Below are 12,927 nucleotides of genomic sequence, written 5' to 3'. Positions count from 1 at the left end.
ACACAATGAAGAAATTGCCTAACAATGCAATTTTCAGAATGTACCCCCATCGTTAAGTGATGCATGACTGTATTGAATATTACCCAGGCAAACAAATACTCTTCTACTTTGCTGGTTGGGATGTAAATTGGTACAACCCTTTTTAGAACAGTTTGGTGGTTATGTATCTTAAGGCCTTATAAACATACAGGCCCTTCAGCTCCATTTACCAAATATGTATTGAACCCTTATTCTGTGCCACATACTGGAAACCCAGAGATGAATATTAAGCAGTGTTTACTTCATTTCTACACTTAAAAAGATTATAATTCAGTAAGGAAGATGGTGAAGAAAAACAGTTAAATTAAATAAGATAAATGCTGTATAAGAGAAACACAGGGGGCCTGTGGGAACACAGTGGAAGGGCCTCTATTTTAGGCAATTGTATTCCTGTGGGTTCTTCCTTTTATTCCTGGGAACCGATGCTATGTTCTGTTTCTACAGGCTGTGCTGTCCTCCAGACCCTGCTAAGAAGCTCTTAGGCGAGCCCTTTGTCCTGCAGCAAGCTGTACCTGTGGATTTGTTCCCCCACACCCCACATTGTGAGCTGGTGCTCCTCTTTACTCGATAAGCAGCCTCCTAGAAGACCGCAGGCTATTTGTTAAGGCTGAAGTTTCAGAAACTTTCAGGTTTGGCATATTGCTACGTTGCAGACCCTGGGAGCATTACAGTGGAAACCAACCTTTGGTTTGTGAATAGGAAGAATGTATTAGGCCTCTGGTCTGAGGCACATTTATTTTTGAGATAGAGTCTCACTCTTGCCCAGGCTGGAGTGTCGTGGCATGATCTCGGTTCACTGCAACCTCCGCCTCCCGGGTTCAAGTGATTCTCGTGCCTCAGCTTCCCCAGTAGCTAGGATTACAGGTGTGTGCCACCATGCCCGGCTAATTTTTGTATTTTTACTAGAGACAGGGTTTCACCATGTTGGCCAGACTGGTCTCAAGCTCCTGACATCAAGTGATCCACCTGCCTCGGCCTCCCAAAGTGCTGGGATTATAGGCGTGAGCCACCGCACCCCACCGAGGCCGACTTAACCTTAGTTTTCAGATTCCCTTTCAATCATGCCTGTTTGCTTGGGTTTGACCACTCCCCACTCCTGGATCTGGACTGTTTCTTCCTATTGCTGTCAGCCTTGGTTCTAGTTTATAGTCTTGTCTCCTCCATCTGTTTCTGCTTATGGTGTGGACAAATGACCTTTTTTAAGCAGCTGGTAATAATTTTACATTGACTGGAGCCTGTGCATTTGCTCAGAGATGCTACAATTTTTAGATATTTCTAAGACTTCTGGATTCATGAGGTAGTTAAGGATTAAAACCAGAAAAGTTGAGGTTTTTTAAAAGCAGAGTAAGCCATGAAGTGAATACAGGGTGACTGAGTGATCATCAGATGAGATTAATTCTTTTGGATTTTCTTGGTTTTAAGGCATCTCGAATGCCCCTTGAAAATGTAGTTTTCCCTGGTGGTGGGCACCTGTAATCCCAGCTACTCGGGAGGCTGAGGCAGGATAATTGCTTGAACCTGGGAGGTGGAGGTTGCAGTGAGCTGAAATTGTGCCACTGCACTCCAGCCTGGGTGACAGAGCGAGACACCATCTCAAAAAAAAAAAAAAAAAAAAAGAAAAGAAAATGTAGTTATCCCTAGGAGCAATAGCACCAATTAACTCTCACCCGTGGAGGAAGAATTGGTTATTGGAGAGACCCTAAGGGAAAGGAGATTTTCAGAGAGACTGAATACCTACAATTGTGCTGTGTAGTGTGGAGGCAAAAAGCTCCAAAATCTAATATAACATAATAAACTGGATATTGAAAACTGACTATATTTAACATTCTCTAGTCCATGATTTCATCAACTCTGGAGTTGTTCTTGGGTACTTGCCCAACAATTTAGATTATGTTTTGATAATCTAAAGGCCTAAGGATGTGTAACTTAGTAAGCGTTGTCTGATTCACAAAGTAATACCAGGTTAACTGGTATTTTTAATTCTTCTCAATCAAACATTCTAGAGAAGCCTCCTTCTTAGAAAAATGTGGCTGTTAAAGCTACTATATAATGTTTTCTATTCTTTTTTTAGATGGTGGGTCAGGTATAGCCACAAGAGGAGACACAGGAGAGGCTCAGGAAAACAAAGTCTATTAAATAGCTCACAGGTCCTAGAGAAAGGAGACATATTATGCCACATAGGGCTACATGGGAAAGACACCAGGGTGGGCAGGAGGCAGAAGACAGAAGAGGGGAAGGTTTAGGCCACTGCTGTTACTTGAGTTTCCTTGGGAAAGGCAATGCAGGGCAGAGTGAACAGTTTAGGATTGGCTACTTTGAATAAGGTATAGGGGTGCTCCCTAGTTGTCTGGTACCTGGCCATGGGGTGATTAGGACACTGGAATGTTGTCTATTGGGGTGTCCATGCCAGATAGAGGGAATATAGCTCTGAATTGGTTAGTTTACTTATCAAAGAAATCTTCCAGCTGAACCCTTGCTATCTATAAGAATTATCTAGCCCAAGGAGGAGCAGCCAGAAAGATTTATTTTATTTTAATTTTTTGAGATGGAGCCTCACTGTCACGCAGGATGGAGTACAGTGGCATGATCTCAGCTCACTGCAACCTCCGCCTCCCGGTTCAAGCGATTCCCCTGCCTCAGCTTCCTGAGTAGCTGGGATTACAGGCACCCGCCACCATGCCCAGCTAACTTTTGTATTTTTAGTAGAGACGGGGTTTCACCATGTTGGCCAGACTGGTTTCGAACTCTTGACCTCAGGTGATCCACCTGCCTCGGCCTCCGAAAGTGTTGGTTTATGGTAGTTGCATAAATCTTTTCATTTCCTTATTTTTAAATTTTATGTGATGGGTTATATTATTTTTATAACTGAAATTTTCAAAAAAGCAATTTTTTTCCATTTATTCCCTATATCAGCAAATGGCAATACCATCTATATCAATCACTTAAGCCAGAAAACAGTTCCTTTTCATTCCTGTATCCAACTACCTATAAGATAACTTCCTCTTGGATATCTTCTAGATTCTTCAAACTCAATATATCTAATGTTGAATGCTTTCCATCTTTCCCCTAAACATGTTCTTCCTCCTCTATTCTCAGTCTTAATGAATATAACAATTTACTCAGTCACCCAAGCCAGAGTCTGGGAATGATTTTTGAGTCCTTCTCCTGTACTATTGGCCTCATCCAATTTTTCACAAAGTCGCATCCCTGCAGGCTTCCATCATCTTTCTCCAGGTTATTGCTGCAATAGTCATCTTCACAACTGTTGCTGCTTGTATTCACTCTTGCCCCAGTTCATTCTAGCACCATGGCACACACCTGAAATACCAGCTAGTGGGGAGGCTGAGGCTGGAGGATTGCTTGAACCCAGGAGTTCAAGACCAGCCTGGACAATATAGCAAGACCCTATCTCTTAAGAAAAAATGCAAACCTCATGTTTCTCCATTACTTAAAATCTGTCATTGGCTTCCTGTTGCTTTTATTTTATTTTGTTAGTAATTTTGAGACAGGGTCTCACTCTGTCACCCAGGCTGGAGTGCAGAGGGGCAATCTCAGCTCACTGCAACCTCCACCTCCTGGGTTCAAGCAATTCTCGTGCCTCAGCCTCCCAAGTAGCTGGAATAACAGGCGTGTGCCATCATGCCTGGCTCATTTTTTTTTTTTTGTATTTTTAGTAGAGGCAGGGTTTCATCTTGTTGACCAGGCTAGTCTTGAACTGCTGACCTCAAATGATCCACCCACCTTGGCCTCCCAAAGTGCTGGGATTACAGGCATGAGCCACTGCACCCAGCCAACTTCCTATTGCTTTTAAAATAAAGTCCAACATTATTGATGAAGCTCAAAAGCCACTTCATAATCTGAAGAACTCCATTTCTCTAGATATATTGGATTCCTTTCCCTGAAAAGGAGAAAGTTCTTCCATTCTGGTCCTATTTACATTCTGTTTCCTTAGCTTGGAATATTCTTTTCCCTACCTCTTCTGGCTTAACTCTATTTACCTTTCTGTTTTTAACTTAAATATTCCTCCTTCAAGGAATATTTAATGAATAAATATAGGATTGGCTGTGGAAAATCAACTTCCTCATAATTTTGTTACTTGTTTATAGTTAAGTCCTCAGAGATATTGCGGGTTTGGTTCCAGATTGCCACAGCAAAGTGAATATCTCAATAAAGCAAGTGACATGAATTTTATGGTTTCCCAGTGCATATAGACATTGCTTATACTATAGTCTATTAAGTGTGCAATATCATTACATCTAAAAAACCAGTGTATGTACCTTAGTTAAAATGTGCTTTATTGCTTTAAAAATGCTAAAAATCATCTGAGTCTTCAGTGAGTCATAATTTTTTTTTTTTAAGACAGGGTCTTGCTTTGTTACTCAGGCTGTAGTGCAGTAGCGCCATCATGGCTCACTGCCACCTTGAACTCCTGGACTCAAGGGATCCTCCTATCTCAGCCTCCCAAGTAGCTGGGACTACACGTGTTTGCTACCATGCCTGGCTATTTTTTAATTTTTTTGTAGTGATAAGATCTCACCATCTTGCTAAGGCTGGTCTCAAACTCCTGGGCTCAAGCAATCCTCCCACCTTAGCCTCCCAAAGTGCTGGGATTACAGGCATGAGCCACTGCACCCGGCCAACTCTTCATCTTTAGATACCTCATCTGTCTGTATAAGGTATACAGATACATGTATACCTTATACATCTATCTTCTAAGCATAAGGACATTTTTCTACATAACCATAATATTATGAGTTCAACTAAGAAAATTACCAGTACCTCACTAATCTTCACTAATGTCATCTAATGTAGTTCAGTGCTTCTTGAGGTGTGGTCTGGAGACTGCCTGATGTTTCACAAAGAGATAAGGAGTTTATACCGAAGTGTATATCATAGTACCACATTCTTTTTCTTTTTTTTTTTTTTTTTTTTTGACATGGAGTCTCACTCTGTCACCCAGGCTAGAGTGCAGCAGTGCGATCTCGGCTCACTGCAACCTCTGCCTCTCCGCCTCCTAGGTTCAGTCATTTCTCCTGCCTCAGCCTCCTGAGAAGCTGGGATTACAGGTGCGTGCTACCACACCCGGCTGATTTTTGTATTTTTAGTAGAGACGGGGTTTCACCATGTTGGCCAGGCTGGTCTTGAACTCCTGACCTCAGGTAATCCACCCACCTCAGCCTCCCAGAGTGCTGGGATTACAGGCGTGAGCCACCACACCTGGCCCACATTCTTTTTCTTTTTCTTTTTTTTTTTTTTTTTTTTTGAGTGGGAGTCTTGCTCTGTCACCCAGGCTGGAGTGCAGTGGTGCAATCTTGGCTCACTGCAACCTCTGCCTCCTGGGCTCAAGCAGTTCTCGTGCCTCAGCCTCCCACTTAGCTGGGATTAGAGGCATGTGCCATCATGCCTGGCTAATTTTTTTTGTATTTTAGTAGAGATGGGGTTTACCATGTTAGCCAGGCTGGTCTTGAACTACTGACCTCAAGTGATCTGCCCGCCTCGGGCTCCTAGAGTGCCGGAGTACCACATTCTTTATCAAAAAAGTCTTTTTCCAAAAAAAAAAAAAAAAAAAAAAGGCAGCTGAATTACACAGTGTACTGACTTAGCGACATTGTTTATTTACATCTGTGACTGGCAGGGTAGCACTGCTTTATATTCAATTTCCCCAACTGTCCCCAAAATGTTTTTTATGGCCAATTCACATGTTACATTTGGTGGTTTTGCCTGTGTCTCTTTAGTATCTCTTTTTTTTGGGAGATGGTCTCACTCTGTCACAGCCCAGGCTGGAATGCAGTGACACGATCTCAGCTCACTGCAACCTCCACCTCCTGAGTTCAAGTGATTCTCCTGCCTCATCCTCCCGAGTAGCTGGGATTACAGGTGTATGCCACCACACCTGGCTAATTTTTGTATTTTTAGTAGAGATGGGGTTTCACCATGTTAGCTAGGCTGGTCTTGAACTCCTGATCTCAAGTGATGCACCCACCTCGGCCTCCCAGAGTGCTGGGATTACAGGCATGAGCCTCCGTGTATGGCCTCTTTAGTCTCTCTTAATCTAGAATGATCTCCTCACTTTTTCTTTTTACCCAAGGCACTGACTTTTTAGAAACCAGGTCTGTTCCACATTATGGATTTGTCTGATTTTAAGGTAACCAACTGTCTGGTTTGCCTAGGACTTTCCTAGTTTGAACATTGATCTTACATCCTGAGAAACCCGTCAGTCCTGGGTAAACCAGGATGTTTTGTTTACGTGTGTTCATGTTTAACTTTTTCTTGACCTAAATTTCTTGTAAACTTGAAGTCAGGTCTAGTGGCTTGATTAGACTCACATTAAAACATTTTTGATGGCCAGGCACAGTGGCTCACGTCTGTAATCCCAGCACTTTGGGAGGCCGAGGTGGGCAGATCACCTGAGATGGGGAGTTTGAGACCAGCCTGACCAACATGGAGAAACCCTATCTCTACTAAAAATACAAAATTAGCTGGGCATGGTGGCGCATGCCTACGATCCCAGCTACTTGGGAGGCTGAGGCAGGAGAATTGCTTGAACCCGGGAGGCGGAGATTGCAGTGAGCTGAGATTGTGCCATTGCACTGTAGCCTGGGCAACAAGAGCAAAACTCCATCTCAAAAAAAAAAAACAAAAACACATTTTTGACAAGAATACTTAAGTTGTCTGTGGGCAGTGGCTCAGGTGGAGGCAGGAGGATCACTTAAGCCCAGGAGTTCAAGACCAGACCCAGCCTAGGTAACATAGAGAACCAAATCTTGAGAACCAAAATATGTTTTTTTTTTCTGTGTGATAGGGTTTTATATCAGTTTTAAACGTTTTTTTGGGTTTTTTTTTTCCAAAAACAGTGTCATGAAGGAAAGTTTTAAAATCTTTTTCTCCAACTTGGGCAATATGGCAAAACCCTATCTCCACAAAAAATAAAAAAATTATCCAGGCACAGTGGTGCACACATGTAGTTCCAGCTACTTTTGGAGGCTGAGGCAGAAGGATTGCTTGAGCCTCGGAGGTGAAGGCTGCAGTGAGCCATGGTTTTACCACTGTATTTCAGCCTGCATGACAGAGCAAGACCCTGTCTCAAAAAAATCCAAAATTTAACAAGTAGCTGGACGTAGTGGTGCATGTCTGTAGTCCCAGGTACTTAGGAAGCTGAGGTGGGAGGATTGCTTGAGCCCAGGAGGTTGAGGTTGCAGTGAGCTGTGATGGTGCCACTGCACTCCAGCCTGGGTGACACAGCAAGATCCTGTCTCAAAAACAAAACAAAACCCAAAATCTTAAAGTGATGGTAGGTACTTCATGTTGCATCCCATTAGGAGGTACATTATTTCAGTTGCTCACTTGTAGTAAAGGTGATGGTTAGGTTGATGGCCCTCAGAACTCTCCATGTAATTTTCCTCTTTGTAATTAATAAGAAATCTGTGGGATGTTGGCTGGGTGCAGTGGCTCATGCCTGTAATTCCAGCACTCTGGGAGGCTGAGGCAGGTGGATCACCTGATGTCAGGAGTTCAAGACGAGCTTAGACCAACATGGTGAAACCTCGTCTCTACTAAAAATACAAAAATTAGCTGGGCGTGGTGGCACACACCTGTAATCCCAGCTACTTGGGAGGCTGAGGCAGGAGAATCGCTTGAACCCAGGAGGCGGCAGTTGCAGTGAGCTGAGATTGTGCCATTGCACTGTAGCCTGGGCAACAAGAGCAAAACTCCATCTCAAAAAAAAAAAAAAACAAAAACACATTTTTGACAAGAATACTTAAGTGGTCTGTGGGCAGTGGCTCAGGTGGAGGCAGGAGGATCACTTAAGCCCAGGAGTTCAAGACCAGACCCAGCCTAGGTAACATAGAGAACCAAATCTTGAGAACCAAAATATGTTTTTTTTTTTTCTGTGTGATAGGGTTTTATATCAGTTTTAAACGTTTTTTTGGGTTTTTTTTTTCCAAAAACAGTGTCATGAAGGAAAGTTTTAAAATCTTTTTCTCCAACTTGGGCAATATGGCAAAACCCTATCTCCACAAAAAATAAAAAAATTATCCAGGCACAGTGGTGCACACATGTAGTTCCAGCTACTTTTGGAGGCTGAGGCAGAAGGATTGCTTGAGCCTCGGAGGTGAAGGCTGCAGTGAGCCATGGTTTTACCACTGTATTTCAGCCTGCATGACAGAGCAAGACCCTGTCTCAAAAAAATCCAAAATTTAACAATTAGCTGGACATAGTGGTGCATGTCTGTAGTCCCAGGTACTTAGGAGGCTGAGGTGGGAGGATTGCTTGAGCCCAGGAGGTTGAGGTTGCAGTGAGCTGTGATGGTGCCACTGCACTCCAGCCTGGGTGACACAGCAAGATCCTGTCTCAAAAACAAAACAAAACCCAAAAACTTAAAGTGATGGTATGTACTTCATGTTGCATCCCATTAGGAGGTACATTATTTCAGTTGCTCACTTGTAGTAAAGGTGATGGTTAGGTTGATGGCCCTCAGAACTCTCCATGTAATTTTCCTCTTTGTAATTAATAAGAAATCTGTGGGATGTTGGCTGGGTGCAGTGGCTCATGCCTGTAATTCCAGCACTCTGGGAGGCTGAGGCAGGTGGATCACCTGATGTCAGGAGTTCAAGACGAGCTTGGACCAACATGGTGAAACCTCGTCTCTACTAAAAATACAAAAATTAGCTGGGCGTGGTGGCACACACCTGTAATCCCAGCTACTTGGGAGGCTGAGGCAGGAGAATCGCTTGAACCCAGGAGGCGGCAGTTGCAGTGAGCTGAGATTGTGCCATTGCACTCCAGCCTGGGCAACAAGAGCAAAACTCCATCTCAGAAAAAAAAAAAAAAAGCTATTGGATGTCACTTTAATGCCATGTGACTATCCTGTTTCCAACAACCCCTTCCCTAAAGATTTTAGCATCCGTTGATTACTATTTCCTGACTCAGTCATTTAATATTTTTTAATTTTTTAATTTATTTTGGTCAGATGCGGTGGCTCACACCTGTAATCCCAGCACTTTGGGAGGCTGAAGCGGGAGGATTTCTTGAGTACAGGAGTTTCAGAACAGCCCGAGGAATATGGTGAGACCATGTCTCTACCAAAAAAAAAAAAAAAAAAATCTTGGCATGGTGGCACGCACTTGTATTTTCAACTACTTGGGGGTCTGAGGTAGGAGATTAGCTTGAGCCTGAGAGGTAGAGGCTGCAGTAAGCCATGACCAGGTCGTGTTACTGCACTCCAGCCTGGGTGGCAGAGCAAGACCCTGTCTCGACAACAAATAATTACTTTCTAACTTTTTTGTTTATTTTCGTGTACCCACTGATGGTAAATTAATAATTTAATTGGGGATTGAAAAGCCATGATTTCCTAATTCTGTCAATTGGTCTGTGTTTATTAGCTGTCACTTTTTTTTTTTTTTGAGACGGAGTTTTGCTCTTGTTTCCCAGGTTGGAGTGCAATGGCGTGATCTCGGCTTACTGCAACCTCTGCCTGTCGGGTTCAAGCAGTTCTCCTGCCTCGGCCTCCCAAGTAGCTGAGATTACATGCACCTGCCACCAGGCCCGGCTAATTTTGTATTTTTAGTAGAAATGGGATTTCACCATGTTGGCCAGGCTGGTTTCGAACTCCTGACCACAGGTTATCCACCCACCTCGGCCTCCCAAAGTGCTGGGATTACAGGCGTGAACCACTGCACCCAGCCAGCTGTCACTCTTTTATAAAAACGAGCTTTTCCCTATCTAGAGGGTATGAACTAGGGTTCCTCCAAAAAAGCCAGGTAAAGACCTAGGTCTTTCCCTTTTAATACCAATTTTTAGAGCAAAAAGTTAGTATAATAATTGCTTCCTAATAATTACTATGGTGACTTATGGTAAATGCACCTGATAGCAATAACTGAAGCATAGCCTGAGAATGGCCCTGTATGGCAGATGCACCTGAATGCGATAGGGAGTTTCCAGCTCAGGAACACAGAGATCCATTTCTGATCTATGGGGAACATCTGAGCTCCTGGCCTGTCCCGTGAAATGCAGGCCATACAGGGAATTGAGGCCCTCTGTTTTGGTTTAAATGAAGGTTTCCAGCTGCAGGTTGTTAGGGGGAGGGTGTTAGGTGAAAATGCTATATAAACCCCATGCTTTTGCAAGTGGTCGCAGTTCCGTCCAGCCCATCACCACTGGACTCTCCTCTGAATGTAAGCCCCCCCCAGTTAAAACAAAACCAAAACAAACAAACAAAAAAGAACACCATGTCTTGTTTGCTGTCTCTGGATCTGTTCTTCGGCCTCTTGAATCTGATTCTGTCCAAATTGGAGTTGACAGTGGTCTGGCACAATAGCGGCAAAGTTGTTTCCCCCCACTTTTTTTTTTTAATATCACTTGATTCAGTGATTTTCTTATTTGAATTCCATGTTTTAAGTTCAGTTCAATTATTTTCCTTTTGATGCTCAAATTTTCTACAGTTTGGCCAGTGGGAGTCCCTTCAGCTGCCTCTCGTGTCACTTAACATGCCTCCATTAGTATTTGAGCACTTCCTTAGATTCTGGCACAAGATTCCCAGGGTCACTTCACATTTTCCTTGCCCCAGTCCTGGAACCAGCCATTTCCAATGAGCCCTGGTTCCTTTCAGTGTAGAATGGTGTTTAGAAACCAAGATCCCGGCTGGGTGCAGTGACTCACGCCTGTAATCCCAGCACATTGGGAGGCTGAGGTGGGAGGACTGCTTGTATCCAGGAGTTTGAGACCAGCCGGGGCAACACAGTGAGACCTCCATCTCCACACACACACAAAAATTTTCTGGGCTTGGTGGTGTGTGCTTGTAGTCCCAGCTACTCAGGAGGCTGAGGCGGGAGGATTACTTGGGCCTGGGAGGTCGAGGCTCCAGTGAGCCATGATTGTACCACTGCACTCCAGCCTAGGCAACAGTGTGCGGCCCAGTCTCAAAAAATATATAAAAAATATTGATGCCTGGGCCCCAGACATTCCAATTTAATTGGTTTGGGGAGGGTCTTAGTCATCAGTCTTTTTAAAATTACTGTCCACCCTGCCCGGTGATTCTAGTATGCAGTCAAGGTTGTGAACCAGTAGTTGAGTTTTACCTGTCAAAGTGTGATCCCTGGACCAGCAGCTTTGGCATCACCTGGAAACTTGTTAGAAATGCACACATTTGGGCTCTCCCCCAACTGAATCAGAAACACTGGGGCTAGGGCAATCTAATTTAACATGTCTTTCAGGTGATTCTGGTATGCATTCAAGTTTAGGAACCACTGGTTCAGAGCAACTATTCTCACCCTTGGTTGCACATCACCTGGAGACCGTCAAAAACAAGTTCCTGAGTGTCATCACTTCACATTCTGATTTAATTCATTTTGGGTGTAGCCCTAGCATCATTATTTTAAAAGCTCTCCAGATGACTCGTGTGTAGCCAAGGATGAGAATCACTTTGGATTTTTGGTCTCTAAGCCCGGTGTTTGGTGTGATGAGTAAAAGTGCACACAGGTTGCAGATAAAACGTAACTACAGTAGTTGGGTAATACATAGGCCAGATAGCTTGTCTTTCTGCTTGCTACTCTTCTAGACTTACCCAGGTGTTCTGAGCACTGGTTTGCAGTCCTTTGCAAAGGTTTTTATTTCTTTAAAGCACTTCCTTTCTCATTCCTTCTGCCATTATTTTGGGGGGTGTGGTAGAAAGTAGGGCTAAGGTATCATCAGTTACTAGTAATTCTAGCGAAAGATTATAATTCCTAGCCTAAGTTAATAAAATTAACTCTCAGGCTGGGTGCGGTGGCTCGCGCCTATAATCCCAGCACTTTGGGAGGCCAAGGCAGGTGGATCATCTGAGGTCAGAAGTTCCAGACCAGCCTGGCCAACATGGTGAAACCCCATCTCTACTAAAAATACAAAAAATTAGCTGGGCACGGTGGTGGGCGCCTGTAATCCTAGCTACTCAGGAGGCTGAGGCAGGAGAATCACTTGAACCCAGGAGGTGGAGGTTGCAGTGAGCCGAGATTGCGTTATTGCACTCCAGCCTGGGCAACAAGAGCGAAGCTTCGTCTCAAAAAAAAAAAAAAAAAAAAAAAAAAAAAAATTAACTCTCATACATGTGAGAGAAAAGTGAACTCATTTTAATATTAAAGTAGGACAGTTATCCTCAGCCTGCTTCCCACTCCTCTTCTAGAACAGGCTTCTTCTCATTAGGCTCATCTTAGAGTTGCTGAACCAATGAGTGCAAATTTTGTCATTGCCCTTTCAGATTTGGAGTTTCACCTACTACGGTGGTTTCCAGTCTTGGCTGCACATCATTGGAATCACCTGAGGGAGCTTTTTAAAAAACTTCCTAGTTCCTGAGATTCGATCCTCCAGAGATTCTGATTTAATTGGTCTGGGGTGTGGCCCAAACATCTGAATTTTTAAAAGATCCCCAAGGTGATTCTAATTTGCAGTCAGTCAGAGTTATGATCCTCTGATTAGGGCTGTGGTTCCCAAACTTGTATGTATATTAAAATCTCTCGGGGATCTTTCCAAACTTCCAAGTGCAGACCACACCCAGACCAGCTGAATCATCACAATCGCTGGAGGTGGGACACAGGCGTTGGTAATATTAACATTTCCCCGGTGATTCCCATATGCAGCCAGCATTGAGAAGCACAGTATTATGGTATTAGATAATGCCCTTTGATTGTTTTGGGGCTGGAAGGGAGAAGATGATTGTCATTTGTTGAGATGTAAGTCTTCCAACCCTTTATCTTCAAAATCACATTGGAAATTTATAGCTTACAGAGGCATCATTGTCACTTTCCTAAGGAATATATTTCAAAATGGCATGCCCATAAAGTGCAGTCGTGAAGCTCCCTTAGTACTTGCCAATTAATGTTAGTGCAAAAGGACAATTGAAATGAAACACAGCTA

The 12,927-nt window shown here is 43.5% G+C and overlaps 1 protein-coding gene across 1 annotated transcript in view; it reads left to right on the top strand.

Annotated features, from left to right (window-relative positions):
• The window catches only part of TRMT2B (tRNA methyltransferase 2 homolog B), a 41,787-nt gene extending 39,933 nt beyond the window's left edge, over nt 1–1,854 (top strand). Inside the window, exon 13 of the mRNA XM_003276449.4 lies at nt 484–1,854. Coding sequence (XP_003276497.1) covers nt 484–610 — 127 coding nt within the window. The 3' untranslated portion in view covers nt 611–1,854. The remainder of the gene's footprint in view (nt 1–483) is intronic.
• Nucleotides 1,855–12,927: the final 11,073 nt, after the last annotated feature.

Source organism: Nomascus leucogenys, chromosome X (genome assembly GCF_006542625.1).
Source record: "Nomascus leucogenys isolate Asia chromosome X, Asia_NLE_v1, whole genome shotgun sequence".
NCBI lineage: Eukaryota > Metazoa > Chordata > Mammalia > Primates > Hylobatidae > Nomascus > Nomascus leucogenys.
This window is presented reverse-complemented; position numbering and strand designations above follow the sequence as displayed.